The 17,284-nt window shown below is 36.6% G+C and overlaps 3 protein-coding genes across 8 annotated transcripts in view; 1 reads left to right on the forward strand and 2 right to left on the reverse strand.

Moving 5' to 3' along the window:
- Positions 1–10,119, forward strand: part of LOC126755009 (aquaporin AQPAn.G-like) — a 69,407-nt gene extending 59,288 nt beyond the window's left edge. For 4 of the 6 annotated variants that reach the window (XM_050467266.1, XM_050467267.1, XM_050467268.1 and 1 more), the window contains exons 2-3: positions 8,870–9,425; positions 9,484–10,119. In XM_050467266.1, the coding sequence (XP_050323223.1) occupies positions 8,870–9,425; positions 9,484–9,696 (769 nt within the window). In that variant the 3' untranslated portion in view covers positions 9,697–10,119. Of the gene's footprint in view, positions 1–3,506; positions 3,621–7,651; positions 7,771–8,869; positions 9,426–9,483 lie in introns of those variants that run through there. The other 2 variants (XM_050467264.1, XM_050467265.1) reach the window with 2 other exon arrangements.
- Positions 10,120–14,887: 4,768 nt separating this feature from the next.
- On the reverse strand, positions 14,888–15,316 carry LOC126754741 (protein GVQW3-like). The gene has a single exon (XM_050466819.1). It carries the CDS (start codon positions 15,314–15,316, stop codon positions 14,888–14,890), a length of 429 nt encoding a protein of 142 aa, XP_050322776.1.
- A 368-nt stretch (positions 15,317–15,684) lies between these two features.
- The window catches only part of LOC126754998 (nose resistant to fluoxetine protein 6-like), a 48,725-nt gene continuing 47,125 nt past the window's right edge, over positions 15,685–17,284 (reverse strand). Inside the window, exon 7 of the mRNA XM_050467250.1 lies at positions 15,685–16,509. Coding sequence (XP_050323207.1) covers positions 16,375–16,509 — 135 coding nt within the window. The 3' untranslated portion in view covers positions 15,685–16,374. The remainder of the gene's footprint in view (positions 16,510–17,284) is intronic.

Below are 17,284 nucleotides of genomic sequence, written 5' to 3' on the forward strand. Positions count from 1 at the left end.
ATTTTATAAAAAAAAATTTTTTGAACAAACAATTGTAATAATTTCAAAATTTTTTAAAATTTTCTTCACTCTTCTAAAGTCCAGTTATTTTTTCACAAATTAAAAATAATTTTTTATGAAATTGTTTTCTCAAAAATTCGAAAAAATAGATTTATTAAAAAGACATTGCTATATACATATGTATGTATGTATGTATGTATACAAAAAATGTTTTTAACTTTGTGGAAAAATATTAAAATAATAATAAATGTTTTTTAAATTTTTCTTTTTTCAAACATTTTTTGAAAAACTGAATAATACTACAGATAAATTTTTGAAATAAAATTTTTGTTAAATTTAAAAAAACTTTTAAAGAAAATTTTAAAAAATTTTAAAATTTTTATAATTGTTTGTTCAAAAATTTTATAAAAAAATAACTGGACTTTAGAAGACTATAATTTTATAAAAAAAAATTTTTGAACAAACAATTGTAATAATTTCAAAATTTTTTAAAATTTTCTTCAGTCTTCTAAAGTCCAGTTATTTTTTTACAAATTAAAAATAATTTTTTATGAAATTGTTTTCTCAAAAATTCTAAAAAAATAGATTTATTAAAATTTATAAAATATCGAAAAAAATACTAAATATGGCTTAAAATTTAGAGAAGGATAAAAAATAATATTAAAATTGTTTTTTAAATTTTCCTTTTTTTCAAACATTTTTTGAAAAACTGAATAATATTTTAAATTTCTGGAAATAAAATTTTTGAAAAATTTATAAAACTTTTAAATAAAAAAAAATAGTTTTTGTTTTAGGAATAGGACTGTAATATATTTTGAAAAATATTCACTTTCAAGTATTACCCATATACCAGTTGCTTGTTCGATACGCCACTGTTCAAATTTTTCCAAACCGTAACAATTATTGTGTTAAATAGTTCTTAGTTTTGTTTTAAAAGTTTTAAATGCCACTTCACGAAATCGTAAGTGTTTGCAAAACTGACAGACGTATGTATGTATGTACATCGTTATACTAAGTAATGAGTAGATTGGGTTCTTTAATTGAGTGGAATTGACACCTTCAAAGCACAATACCTACCACTTGAAGGCGCAACTCAGTACTCAAAGCATTTTAATCCTATTTGTCAAAGCTTTCAACAAAGTTGAGGATTTAAATAGATATTTTTATAAATATTTACGTCTATATGGATTACAGTTATCTATTTAATTTGTTATATAACACACAGAAATATGTGTAAGCGCTTAATTGAAGTGGCTTATTAATAAAATAGTATAAAAACAAATAAAATAAAATGTCGAAATTTATATAAATATATATATATGTATATTATATATATGTATATTTACTCGTATTATTTTTTGTGTGTTTTTCCGCAGACGTCAAAAATATAACGGCATGCGCGACAAGTGTTTACCAAAAAGATAAAATTATATAAATATATTATAAGTACAACAGACCAAATCACGTTGGTCTGTCACACCTTTAGCATTCAGACAATTTAAAACAACAACAATAATAAGAGCTAGTACTTGATAAACCAAAGTGCCACCAAGTACACTACAAATCTGCTTATAAATTTTTCGGACACTTTTATGAAATAATTGTGGAACTTAGTCATAATTTATTAGAAGCATGCTTAGGCATATAAACTTAGAAAGACACAACAACAACATTTTTTTACTCTTGCAACCTGTTGTCACTGAGTATAATAGTTTTGTTCACCTAACGGTTGTTTGTATCATATTAAACTAATCGAGTTGTATATGGGGTTATATACATATACATATATAAATGATCAGGAGACGAGACGAGTAGAAGTCCGGGCAACTATCTGTCTGTCTGTCCGTCCGTCCATGCAAGTTGCAACTTGAGTAAAAATTGAGATATCTTGATAAATTTTGGTGAGCGTGCTCCTTGGCAAAAAAGCTAGTAGTTGGGCGTAATCGGACCACTGCCACGCCCACAAAGCGCCATTAACCGGAAACTTAGAAAGTGCCATAACTAAGCACTAAATCAAGATATGAAATTCTAATTTGAAGAAAAGATTGTAATACATTTTAAAAAGTGGGCGTGGCCCGCCTCCTAATAGTTTTAATGTAGATATCTCCCTAATTTTCGAGTTATATTACCCAAATTTACAGAAGACTTAACATTTCTTGCGACAGCATTAAAACAAGTGAGATCGTTTGCTAACTACGCCCACTCCCCGTATAACGGTTTTTTGAAAAACTACTAAAAGCGATATATAAATCAATAACCGTAAATGCGTCAGAGACATTAAATTTACCATCCAGGAATCAATGTAGTCTGACCAATGACCAAAATTTGTTCAAATAGGAATGAAATTTTTCAAGCCCCCGATACCGTATATGTGGAACGCCATTTATAATGCGAACTCTTTACCGAAAATATTGGTAAACTTTTCAGGTGTACTTACATTATTGAAATCTGAAAGAAAGTTTCCGCGGCTTTGACTTTTGCCAGTAGCATGAAATGTTCGGTTGCACCCGAACTTAGCTCTTCCTTACTTGTTAGTTCTATTTTTGTTGTTGCTGCTGCTCAACAGTGATTTGTGGATGCTGCGTTGGTGTAGCGACGCTATTTTTACACTTTGACGGCTGACAGCAGCACTGTCGAATCTCATTCAATACCGTTAGGCGCAAGTAAACGACACGAAAACTCGCGAAGTTGGCGGTGAAAGGCACTTAGAAAGGAAGTGAAGGCATATATAACTATAAATTCAAAAGTATTGTTGGAAATTATAAAGAAAGTGCTTCAAAACGGATTTTTCGAACACAATTAATTCAGCAAAAATCTAACAAATACACACACACAAACTAATAAAAACAAATATAACGGTATTCGCATACAACACACACACACAAAGACACATCTGCGCCTGTAAATCAACCATTATCGACCTTTTAATAGTCAATTAGGTATCGCCTGACCACCGCGGCTGTCGATAAGATACCATCAACGCAACAACAATAACTAAAACATTGAATTCACAACAAAAACTAGCGCCCAATTGACGGACATGCTGCCGAAATCGACCACAACGACGTGGAATTTATGAAAGATTGCAAATCGCGCGATTGATAAATACCACACACATGCATACAAACATTTGCTTTCATTAAACACACACACACATACATCTAGGCTAACAAGCACGTGCGTTTGTGTGCAGGTAAACAAAGCATTTCTGGCAGACTGATGTAAGATCTGGATTTTTACCAATTTTTTTTGCGAAAAATTCTGAAGGGAAGCTCGAGCATACACATGCACATATGTATGTATTATGGTATATGCACACAACCATAAATACTGAAATTATTTGATTATAACGGTAGTATATATATTTATACCGCTAACTGGGCGTGTTGCATCTCGAAAGCAGCTTAAGTAGTCTTCTAAGCGCTGCTAACTAGGCCAGACGTGCATGTGCACCCAAGGGTCATAAAGCCGAAAGCGAAAAAAAAATTAATTACTGCAGGTGTATACGTGTGTATGTGTTTGTAAACTGCGTATAAATAATTGTAAATAATGAGCGGCAAAAACAACGCAGCGCAGACCATCAAAATTGAGGATGAGCTGGCGTCAGTGCAGACACAAAGGTGCGTGTTAGTGGGCATATGGGGGGTGGAGAACTATTTAGTAAAGCAACTGCAAGTAAACAAAAAAAACTTCGACTTCGGTTGCACCGAAGCTATAATAACATTCACAGGTGCATTTCTTATAGCTAAGGGGGCATAAAATTATATTTTTTCGATTACTTTTCATTGCAGCTATATGTTATAGTGGCGCGATCGAAGCAATTTCTTCCAAGGTTGTAGCGGTGCCTCCGATAATAATGTGTGCCAAATTTCATTAAGATACCTTAACAAATAAAAAAGTTTTCCATACAAGAACTTGATTCTTATCGTTCAGTTTGTATGGCAGCTACTATATGCTATAGTGCTCCGATCTGCACAATTTCTTCAGATATTGTGGTGTTGGCTTAGAAAATCATCTGTATCAAATTTTATTAAAATATTTTATGAAACAAAAAAGTTTTCCATGCAAGCACTTGATTTTGATCGATCGGTTAGTATGGCAGCTGTATGCCACGGTGGTCCGATCTGCACAATTTCTTCGGAGATTGTAGCGTTACCCTCAATAATAATCTATGAGATATTTTGTGAAAATATTTTGTGAAATAAAAAAGTTATCCATACAAGCAGTTGACTCCGATCGTTCATTTTCTATGACAACTATATCTTATAGTGCTCCGATTTCGTCGGTTCCAACAAACGAGTAGCTCGATTAAGAGGCAAGGATATTTGGACAATTTCAGATCAATATCTCAAGAACTGAAGGACTTGTTCGCATATTTATAGGCAGACGGACAGGCAGACAGACTGACAGACAAATAGACGGACATGGCTTAATCGTCACAGCTCGTCACACTGAGCATTTATACACATATATTTATATGCTTTAAATGGTCTTCGACATATCCTTCTGGGTATTATAAAATTCATACCAAACTTAATACATCCTCTTCAGGGTATCCAGGTCTTGTTCAAATCAAATAAAACAGTTATTTGCAATGCAACTTAGAACAAAATGTCGGCCAAATGGCCACTACGGCTCTATTTGTATATTTCCACACATTTCTGCCAATTTCCGATTACCCGGTGCAGCATTTCGGCATTTGGCTGGGCTTTCAGTCCTAGAGGCGTTAAATCGCATGATCTGAGGTGATGATTTTTTGGATTTCCAGATTTTCCGCATATCTTCAATTTGCGTAATAATCTTGTACAATTCCCAAGCAAATCTTACTGAACACAATAACCAAATTTGATGCAAATACGTAAACAAACATGACCGCCACCAGCTGTCAAAATCACGTCACCCCTATTGACAGACGGTCTACATATGTGTGTTTCTGTGAATCGACCCGGTAGCGTTGATAAGTTTGCCATAAATTCCAGTCTATTTTGCACCGAAATTGAGTTCGATGCAAGGTCCATTATTTGGTGTAGGCAATGGCCACAATCACATAATACAATGACTTGCCTAAAGTTTAATCTTAAAAGCAAATCCACTAATATGGAAGTTCTTTGTTTATTTTTAATGACTTGCAGTATCTGATATCGCTAAAGATAAGCTATAATAACTAATTTTGTGAACACTTAGCCAAATTCCACACTAGTCGTTAATGTTGGACAGGTGACTTCTGGTAAGACGTTCGTTGGCAAATACAAGTAGGTTAGGTTAGGTTAGGTTAAATGACTGATCAAAGATCGCACGTAGACTGCTATATGTAGTCCTTTGTGAAACCATAGAAAAGAAGAACTCTTGTGTTCAAACTTACAAATTAGCGCTTAGTAGTCAATACAAATTTCCACAGGCGTTTAATTTTCACTCCTGCCAGTTTGATGGGATGTCTGAAAGTATGCGCTCCCAAATGCTCAAGTCTTGACAAGTGTTGAGTTGTTTCCACCTCATCTTCTTCCATACAGCTTCTGCAAATGGCGTTTGGTTGGATTTCCAGCCTTACTGCGTGGACGCCAATAGGGCAATGGCCTGTTAGAAGCCCCAAAACTAGGGAGAGGCTAGCGTTACTGATAGGAAAGTTATCACTAGATCTCTTGCGATCGATCTTGGGCTTAAAGGCTTTTGCGACACCGCATGTCCCGATGACAAATACTTAAATAAGATTTTGGAAAAGGTTTAATCAAGCGTTCTTTACCAGAGTCAAGTAACGAATCCGGGCTTATGATATACCCAGCCATGTACTGTCGTGAGGCTATCCCTCTAATTTGAGCTAGAGTTGATCCCGCAATCTCCATATTAACAAGACAACAATTTCCTTTAACAAGTTTGTAAATTAGCTTCAGGGGACTTGAAAGATACGATGAATTCTATCAGAAAGTAATTTTAATTGACTAAAGATTTTATTTTATGAAATTTTCTGTTAATATTATCGCTTAAGGGAGGTTGTGACTTCATACAGACCCACAGGCCCAAGACTCACACAGACCCAGACTTAGTAAAACAGATTTTGTTTGAATTGAAAAATTGGATATGAACTTTGCAAAGTTACTTTAGGGTTGAAGCAGGGGACATTTTTACGTAACTCAAAATAGGTGCTACAAGGCAAAAACCTGCGTTATATTTAGGAGACCTTTTGCTAATATTGGACGCACCCTCTAAGATTGACACAAATGCGGACAAAGCTTACAAAGGGGCCCGAATAATCTGAATATTCCTGTAAATTATCTCGAAAACTCTCTTTCAGTCAACAATGTATGACCTTTTTTAGACAAAAAATGGCATTTTATTAAAATAAGCAAGGTATATACATAAATCATGCGATAAAACCCTCAAGTAGAATACGTATTGTATGGGAGGTTCTTTGGAAACAGAGATCACACTCATAAGCAATCGAAATAAACATTTGCTAACGTTAAGCTAAGTTTTCGGGCTGATCCCCACATCGGAGAACTCACTTGGACCATAGGAACAGCAGTCTTTTGTTCGTTACTGCCAAATCCTGAAAGTATGGATCAAAAACGATCATACATGGACGAAATGTGAATTTGGAAACAATAATAATGCTGAACTTGAGAAGAAATTTGGTGTAGCAATATCTAAAGAACTATAATGCTGAAGGATTTTCGTCCAAACTTTTCAAGGACTACGGAGTAGAGTTGATGCATGTGTAGAATTTGGTCCGATAGAGACAAAACTGTCAGGCTAGACTATATATACTTACTATATCTCCATTACTCCACTACACTCTACTCCATTCAACAGGTCGGATGATTCAATAATGTTGGGCCTTCTTCTTTATTAGTGTAGTCCTAAAGCCAGCGCACAACCCTGTGAAGCGATGTTTCGCCTTCTCACTTTAGCTCGCCTTCAAACGAATGTTTTTTTTTGCTACGCAGAGAATACTTGGTCTAAGACCGGAAGTCGTAAGCTGCTTGAGTGACATGTAAAATAATCGTTTCTGGCCACTCCCAAGCAAAAGACGCTCAGAGAACTTTCCTCACTTGCGTGTATTTCTACACATGGCTCCATCATGCTCAACAGATCTACTTTTACTTTCTAACTCTCTTCATTACTGCATAACCTCGATGTCTACAACCGCTCTGAGTTGGTCGTTTCCTTCCATGAACGTATGTAACATATATATGTACATATATGTATATATATAGAATATTCATAGTTATCTATCACGTGGGTCGCTGATCGAAATTTTGAAGTGTGGACAACCCAAATGCCAACTCTTAGAATTCCCAAGATCAGTGGCGTAGAGCAGGAACCTACGTAGACACACTTTGTTTATGAATATAATCTTAATTTTTTCAGTTCAAGACTTTTTATTTATATACTTTTTGAAACGCAGTTTAGTTAGGGAATTATGAAGGTATCCGCCCATAAGTGGGCGCACTTCACTTTGACACTTCTAACGACAATGGAGAGATTATATCTACTTAAGTATGGAAATTGAAAAAGAACAAGACGCATTAGTTAATATTTGAAGTACTTCAGAAATATGTATATATATATATACATATTTTTTTTTATTCCGGGTTTATGCTAAGTGGAGTTAAATAAAATTAGTATATTCTAGAACCTTATTGTGCAGTATGTGGTTTGATTCCGTTCGATAAGGACGTGCGCGTTTACAGTGGAACTGGAGTAAATTAATATGACTGTTGAATCCGCGCCTGATCCGACAACTGTGCCGATATCAAATCAGTCTTCCAAAAGGTGTGTTGTGGGCTTTTGGTGTGCCACTGAACTCGGAAAGGGTTTTTGGTGTTTGAAAGTTGAGAATTTATCTGATATACATATAATGTTCCGGTGATTTATAGAATTATTCGTCGACGAAATCTCAAATATCTGAGATGTCTTCACAGAAATCCCCGCAAAAAGAGTTCTGGCAAGTTCAGAACAGTATTTTATTGGAAAGTCGGACCAGCTATTTACCAGGAGCTACTAGAGCTCAATAATAGTCTAACTGCCTCATGTTGCTTTAATCGGATCTTTTTGGAAAGTTTAATGTGTTAAAGGAGAACACACCAATATGAATTTTGTGAAAAGCTGATTCCGATAAATAATATAAAGAAACTTTCTTCTCGAGTGTTTTTTGCAGAAAAATAAAAATATTTTCTTTATATAGGAACATCTGAGCGGTTTTTTCTAGGAAGACATTTCAAAATGTAGTCCCTTTCTTGCTAGGGTCATAAATAATTGGTTGGAAAGTAGTCACCGCGACTAAGCGACTTCCAAATCGGAAAAATATGTTTTGTTTGAAGGCCAACAATTGTCTTTAAGTCTAATTGGTTCGGAAAATAAATAGATCACATGGATCCGTGTCGATTTGGAAGTCCACAAGCGTCTATTTGTTAAGAAAAAGACCTACAAATGCTTCCTCAAAGATTGAGGGACCAACCTCGTCTCACTAAATGTTAGAAAATCAAGAGGTTCGGTTACTGGCAAGTGAAGGGGACATGGCATACCTTTGCTACCGTGACCTTAAGTACATTCAAAGTATCAACGCGAACTCGACTGCGCGGGACGGCCATCGCTTGTCTTGCCTAATAAGGTGCGAAAAAATACCGCAATCTTATTCGCTGAAACAAATTCTTTTCTAAAAAATCTTAAGTGTTGAAGTTCTTAGACAACATTTGGGAAGATGATACTTCTAACTTCAATACTTTTCTGGAATGGGCACTTCTCATATATTAATGATACGATTTTTTATTTCAAGTTCCAATAAATTAAAATTTCTCTTTAAATCATACCAAAGTAAACTGTATAACCGGTTCGACATTTTAATAACCCACTTTTCTTCTCCGTCTTTCAGTTGCCTTGACAAATTGAAAATGAAGAACAGTACGTTGGATAAAATCTGTAGCTTCCTCGGCGAGCTCATCGGCACTGGACTGCTGGTCTTTCTCGGCTGTATGGGTTGCGTAAAGAATGCTGCCTACGAAAATAATCACTACCAAATGACTTTTAACTTCGGTTTGGTCGTCTTGGTGATAATCCAATGTTTCGGCTGTGTCTCCGGTGCACATCTGAATCCGGCCGTAACATTGGCTGCCTACATTTACAATTTGGTTTCCTTGCCAATGGCTGCTATCTATTTTGTCGGACAAATGTTGGGCGGTTTCATTGGTTACGGTCTGCTGAAGGCGCTCATACCCCGGAATGCCGTCGAATTGGAGGGGCCACACAATCTCTGCGTGACCACTGTGCATGGCGACATTGACGCCTGGCAGGGCTGTGCTATTGAGTTTATCATTACCGGTGTGCTGATTTTCACTTGTTGCGGTGTCTGGGATCCACGTAACGCCAAATTCCATGACTCAGTGCCAATACGTTTCGGTATGGCCATCGCTTGTCTTGCCATCACAGCGGTAATAGATTAATATTCTCTTTATTTATACCAAAATTAATATTTTCCTATTGCTTTAGGGTCAATTCACTGGCGCCAGCATGAATCCAGCTAGATCTTTCGCTCCTGCTTTGTGGAACTCAGACTTTCAGGATCACTGGATATACTGGGTTGGTCCACTGGCCGGCTCAGCGGTGTGTGCTATCGTCTATAAGGTGATCTTCAGACGCGAAGTTGCTGAGGAGAAGGTCAACAACAAATTGCGCGCCATGGAGGAGGTGCCACTCTCATAAGCCACACCCTCCCTCACTTAGCGTACGAAATTTATCACTCGAAATACCAAAGAGCGATTCAAAAGAAGCAAATCGACATCCTCGCGGATGTTGCAGAACAATACGAACTTCCTGAGTTGGAAATGTTTTAATTTTTTGTTTTAGAATATTTATCTACTTAAGAAGTGCATTTAGTAAGTCTGCAAAGCAGATGAATTTTATATATTTTAGTTTTTGTAAATGCCTACAAAACCAATTCGAAACATATTTGTAAGCTATGCATTTGCCACCAGTGGTCGAAATTTTCAAGAGCTGAGTCGAAAAGGTTCAAGACAGTACGATTTATATATTATGCCGTTTGTTAGAAAAATTGTTGTAAATATATATGTATATATGGAAAGTTATAAAATTACTAAATAAATAAACTAATACGATCAAAACTTATTGAAATATTTTTTAGTTCATTATTTACTTTATTGAAGGTCGCAAGTTCGGCATTTGTTCTAACGATCCACTGATGACCTCTGCATCCATCCAACCAAGCTGAGCTTCTTCGCATATTTGAGATGCGCCTCATCATGCTGTGCGATCGAAAAGGGTTCAAAACTTAAGCGGGTCCCGTAGAACTCGCTTTTAGAAGAAGTTTTTTCAGGTTTGAAATAAATTTGACAGTTTATTTGTTGATGAACAACTTCTTTTCTGAAAAAAAGCAGTTTTTATAGCTTCAGATATAATATTAATGCAAATAACGTTCTAAAAGAGAAAGTAATTCGTAGCCTTAAACAATATATCCAGTACTGAAATGTTGTTTTCTATGCCAAACGCGACATTTTTCTAATACTTCTTCTGCTTTATTGGCGTAGACAATGCTTACGCGGTAATAGCCGAGTTTACAACAGCGCGCCAGCCCTTCTTTCTTTTCGCTGTTTGCGCCAATTGGATATTCCAAGTGTAGCCAAGTCCTTCTCTACCTGGTCTTTCCAACGGATTGGAAGCTTTCCTCTTCCTTTGCTTTCCCCGGCGGTTCCTGCGTTGAATACTTTCGGAGCTGGAGTGTTTTCATCCATTCGAACGACAGCTAGCTAGTGTAGCCGCTGTCTCTTCATTCGCTGAACTATATATCTAGTACAGCTTATCATTTAAGAACCTTAAATCTTCTGCAAAATTTTTCTCTTAAACACTCCTAAGACCGACGCATCAGATGATGTCATTGTCCATGCCTCCGCACCAAATAGCAGTTAGGGAATGATGAAGGACTTGTAGAGTTTGGTCTTTGTTCGTTGAGAGTGGACTTAACTACTCAATTGCCTTTTCAGTCCGAAATAGCATCTGTTGACAAGAGTTATTTTGCGTTGGATTTCGAGGCTGACGTTGTTGTTATTGTTAATGCTGCTTCCAGGATAGATGAAATTATCCTCGCCTTTGAAGTTATGTCTTTGACCTTGGTATTTTTATGCTAAAGAAAGAAGTAGAAGACAGCAGAATTAAATATATATCTGAACTACGAGATCACCCAAACCCTTTGGCTAATGCTTTGGTACATTCCTGCGATCAAACACGCCTTAAAAGAAGAGATATGCCTGCGTACCAAGGAGCAATGTATTACCAAAACAGCTCAATCACTTGCTTGAGCTTGTTCAGTTTTTAAAAAGATTAAAGATTAAAAAAAAAGCAGATTCAATAAATAAAAAAGATATTGCAAAAAAAAAAAAAAAAAAAAAATGTCTGTCAACAGTGACGTGGGAGCCAAGTCGCATATGTGACGACTATTTGTTTGATGACAAAGAAAGCAGAACCAACGGCGCGTTTGTTGAGGCCAATGATATCAATATGATCGGCGGAAGCCAGCATCTGTACACCCTTATAGTAGATTGTACTTTCTCTATTTATCTATTTCCAGTATTTCTCCAGTAATAGATTGATGAAGTCACACGATAGGGAGTCTCCTTGTCTGAAACCTATTTCACATGTGTAAAATATTTCACTTACTCTCATTTGCTCAATTAATTGGTTCGCAGAATCTTTCTGTCGAAAGCAAAATTAGTCGTTTTATCGAATGTTTCTGTCACTGTTCTGGTAGCGACAAAAATCCCAAATAACATAAATAGGATGATTGGGAAGATCTCGAGGTGATGACAAGAGAATGTTCTTCTCGCATTTCGTCAAATCAATTCTCTGACGGACGAACGAAGAAAAAGTTTTGCTACATTTAGTACTAATCAAAGATATTTGGATTGTATACTATTTGTAAACCAAACTTTTCACTCTGGAACAATCTCCACCATGCCTGAATAGAAAAAATAAAATAGAAAACTCCCGTTAGCGCAGAAATAATTATTTAAATAATGTGGTAGCGCAGTACTGAAGACATTGCTAAAGAATTTCACACACAGATGGCGCCGTATGCACTCGATCAAGTTCGTGAACCGACGATCGCATCAGGGTTTCTAAGCCTTTACAAATATATAAAATAATTTTATTATTTTACAGTTCATAAAATATATTTTTTTAAATTTTTGAATAACCACAACAGAGTTTAACGGTCGATTCCATTTTTAGTGGGCGAGTTGTTTCGTAATAGTTCACCCATATACTATTTTGTGAATGGTTTAATCGCAGTTGCAACATTTAGAGCAGAGTTGTCTGTTCCTCTCTTTGTACATCCGGGTATTAGTCCCTCAAGAACTAGTTCCTTTGTCCAAATCACCGATTTCGGGCCACAATATGATATATTAGCCGACATACAAACTGATCGATCAAAACAAAGTCCTTGTATGGAAAACTTTTTTATTTGACAATAAATCTTCAAGAAACTTCGCACAAATTATTGTCTAAGATAACGGTTTAATATGCTCCTATATAAACTACCCATAGACCTTTTCACGCGGAACAACATTTTCTGCTATAAAAATTAAGGAGATAGAAAATTGGAATATGAAAATATATACTTATATGCTAGCCTTATCGTGGCTAAAGATAAAATCAAATGAAGGAGGGCTTTAAGATCACTGGTAGGTTAACTCTTTCTTCTTCTTTATTGGCGTAGACACTGTTTGCGCTGTAATAGCCGAGCAGGTCAACTCCACTTGTCCATAATTTGGGTTCCCACGAATTGCCCAAGTCTCTCTAGAGAAGCCTAAGGCGGAGACAAAACTGTGCCTGCAAGGAACGATCAAGAAGGAGTCCAACGCAATTTGAACTCAGAAACAGATAGAAATAAACAATTAAATGCAAGATATGGACATAATATAATAGCACAAGAGCTAAGGTTTTATTAAATAGATCCAAGAAAGGTATATATAGGCCACCATAACGGTTTATTGACCATTTGGAAAACATGTTTTAAAAATGGGAATGACCCATAACAATATTTGCAACAGCGGCTAAGAGTAATAACGCAGTTATGAACTTCCTCTGCGAATGCCAGCTCTATAAGAACCCCGATTTAGATCTCTTGGAATAGTAATCAGGAGAGTGGAGAGTAATCAGTTTCAGATAGCTTGATCTAGCCACCATATAACTTATAACAAGCGGCGCAAAAATAACCTTCCGATGAAATGCATCCTTCAGCATATCGGTTGTGGCACGTGCAGTGTGTGCCGTTGCACTGTCCTGTTGGAACCACGTGTTTTCCAATCCCAATTCATCAAGTTGCGGCGAAAAAAAAACTCGTTGATCATTGCTCTGTAGCGCTCACCACTCATGGTAATCGTTTGGCCCGCGACGTCTTCGAAGAAAAAAGGTCCGATGACTCTTCCAGCGAAAACAGCATACCATACAGTAACTTCGAGTGGGTGTAATGGCTCTTCGTGGGTTACACGCGGATTTTCAGTGCCCCAGAAGCGTAAATTTTGCTTATTTACGTACCCGCTAAGATGGAAATGGGCCTCATCACTCATGATTATTTTTGATGAAAAATCATCTTCCTCTTGGTGGTGATTAAGGATGGCTTGAGCGTATGTTAGACGCGATTGGCGGTAAGCAGCTAACAGCTGATGCACCGTCTGGACTTTGTACGAAAACATTTTCAAATCTTGTACCAAAACACTGTCGACTGATACCCATTTGCGTGGCACGTCGTCTGGTCGATGTCGACAGCGCTTCCATGACATCCTCGGCAACAGCAGCAATATTCTCTGCAGAACGGCTACTCCGGGGTCTGCCACGCCTGGCAGCATCTCGTGTTGTGCCAGTCTCTTCGAGGCGAGCGGCTAAACATCGCAGCGTTTCACCAGTAGGCGTCGTCCGGCCAGGAAATCTGCGACGAAATTCACGTTGTGCCAAAGTCACCGACCGATTATTGGTCAAATATATAGTCACCAATAACCCGCGTTCTGGAGCAGTGTAGCGTACCATTGTTTATTTACGTGTATTTCGCATGTGTTTACTACACAAATGTCAAAACAGAACTGACAGAGGTCAATTGCAAAATTTATAGCATCATATGATAGGAGGATTACTTTTGCGCCACCCTGTATAAAGATTTTCGAACATCCGGCCGGCTTTACTCCATATGATCGGTGATTGTATCTGAGGTACCTTAATGAAACCCAGGAAACACTTTTTTAATATGTGGCAAGATAATGGTTAATATTGTAGATAAAATCGGATCGATACTACCCCAACTTCTATATGCTACAAAACGGATGATCCAAGTAGAGTTACTTTTATCACGTTTGGGTCGTGTCAAGCTGTCAAGGCATTTTTATTCGATATGGTTTGGCATTTCATCCTGGAAAGACTTACGCCTGAACAACGTTTACAAATCGTTCCACTTTATTTTGAAAATTCATACATCGCTTTGCTCTATGGGCTTTTGACAAGTGCCAAGAAGATCCCACATTTTCGAGCCAAATTTTGTTCAGCGATGATATCCATTTTTGAGTAAGTGGGTATGTAACACTTCGATCAATAAGTCCCGGGACTAAATAAGAACAACACTTTTTTTTTGGCAAAACTCGACTTTATTCATCACCATAGTCTCCTTCAAGAGCAACACAATCAGTACAGCGCTTCTCTAACATTTCAATACCTTTCTTATAGAACGATTTATCTTTGGCCTCGAAATAAGCGTTCGTTTCGGCGATGACTTCCTCGTTGGAGTAGAATCTCTTTCCTTGGAGCATTTTTTTTTAGGTCTGCAAACAGATAGTGGTCGCTGGGGGCCAGATCCGGTGAATATGGTGGGTGCGGAAGCAATTCGAAGCCGAATTCATGCAATTTCGCCATTGTAGCGAGCGACTTGTGACACGGCGCATTGATCCACCGTGAGCAAACGCGGCACCCACTTTGACAACAGCTTCCTCATAGACAAATGTTCATGCAAAATAGTGTACACACTGCCGTATGATATGTTTAAGGTGTCAGTTATTTCACGCAATTTCAATTTACGGTTTTCAAAAACGATTTGGTGGACTTTTTTGATGGTTTCCGGTGTGATTGCCTCATTTGGCCGGCCAGAGCGTTCAGCATTTTCAGTGTCTGTACGACCACGTTTAAAGTCAGCATACCACCGACAAATGGTTGTTTTTGATGGAGCAGATTTCCCGTAGCACTTTTCAAGCCATTGCTGAGCTTGCACTGTGTTTTTCTTCATAAAAAAGCAATGATAAATCAACACATGAAACTGTTTCGAATCCATTGTTTTGAGAATATCAAGGCAAGCATTACTTAAATCACTGTAACTCGTGAACCAAACAGCGGAATGACATGAAATTTTGACAGGTATCTTTTGAAGGTTGGTACTTATGAAAAACATACGGAAATTTTGTTGGCAACGCCATCTAAGCGTCAGTCCCGGGACTTATTGATCCACGTGTTAAATAAAAAAAAATTTGCCGCATTTGGAACGAAGAGCAACCTGAAGAGATTCAAGAACTGCCATTTTATTCAGCAAAAACAACAAACATTTGGTCTATATGATAATCTACCGAAATTTTTCCAACCTTAAAGAACCCATGAAATAAATTTCTATACTCGTATAAGAGACTAATTAAAAAACTTACAACGTATATACAAATTTATATTTATTATATATTTAAATCACCATTTTGCAATATATTCATATATGTACATATATTTGCCTTTTATTGCTTACATACCACAAATATTCTACTCCTTCTATGGAGTTAACTTAACATAAGCCTATTTTCGGTTATGAGATAAAGTTTTGGCAAAACAAATATTTTAGAAAAATCGCAAAAAATTTACAACTGCGTTTTTTGCTCCAAATTTTATAAGAATATAAGAAGTATATACAGGTTTACCTACAATAATATGTATGTATGTCATTTGCAGCACTTAATGAAAAGAGCAAATTTTAAGTCGTCATTCTAAAACTATTCCATGTAAATTAAGCTTATATACATATACTGGCACATATATACCAATGTACATATATATGTATATATATATATAGTATAATATGTACAACATCAATATCTTATATAACTACCCAATTGGATGGATTATGATCACAATGAATTAAATATGAAATTAAAAACGACACTAAATTAATTGGCCCAAGGCATTACAAGGTTACAAGGAGACAGGGTATTCGAAAAAAATCATAAGCATATACAACGCTCTAACACTCTTCCTGTATATGCCGCATCCACAATAACACCGTCTATCTAATAGCCAAAAACATATATACAAAATCCACTATTTAAAACTGAAGCTCAGCAATTAATAGCACAGTTATAGGCGTTTCGACTTGCTGCGGCCACTTTTAAGCATCAAGCTGGACCAATTGCAGTAGGGCATTTCGAAAGCTAGCGAGAACACCACCGAAGCTAAGTAAATGATAACAACAAATCCAGATGTCACTACGCACTGCAAAACAAAGAGAGAAAGAGGATTATAATAACAGAAAAAAATAAGAATAAAATAAAGAGAGAAAAAGAATTAAAAGCAATGCCAATAATGTAAGATAAGAGATGAATGCTAAGGATAACTGTAAAGGTATTAGTTAGTATTTTTTAGAGATTTTTTGAGCTTTACCGAGGCAAATTTTGTAACTAATTGCTTTTAGTAGAAGTGAGCTCTCATATTTAAACTTATATATTTTTCCCTCCATCCCGTTTTATGTATTTCATAACTCCTCAACTCAAATACTCAGTCAATTTTGACAACTTTCCTATTGAAGACCACCATTATCCCTATTACCTATAATTAACTTAAAGCTCATTGAATATTTTTAGACTTGAGGATTTTATTTCTAGGCAATCTAGCTTTAATTTTTTGATGCTTCGAACTTGTTTTTCTTGGGACTACAACCCTGGGTAGCCGAGTACACGAAACTTGCATGGTTCCACGTGCAGACAGTTCGCTATGCACTTTGTCGTTCCATTAGATACGTGGGCGCCCTAGTTCCGTCCATCTTCCATGTGAACGGCACAACCTAACCATCGCATTCGTTGAGCTTTTAGGCGCTTAACTATATCCATGTCGCCGTAGAGATCATACAGTTCATGGTTCCATTATCATCCAAATCCATTGCTCACGCGGCCGACTCGAAAGATACAGCGAGGAAAAATTCTTTAGAATACTCCAATTGCTATTTCACCTCAGATCGTTAACTTCCATGTTTCTATGCCGTACGGCGCAG

This window comes from Bactrocera neohumeralis, chromosome 4 (genome assembly GCF_024586455.1).
Source record: "Bactrocera neohumeralis isolate Rockhampton chromosome 4, APGP_CSIRO_Bneo_wtdbg2-racon-allhic-juicebox.fasta_v2, whole genome shotgun sequence".
NCBI lineage: Eukaryota > Metazoa > Arthropoda > Insecta > Diptera > Tephritidae > Bactrocera > Bactrocera neohumeralis.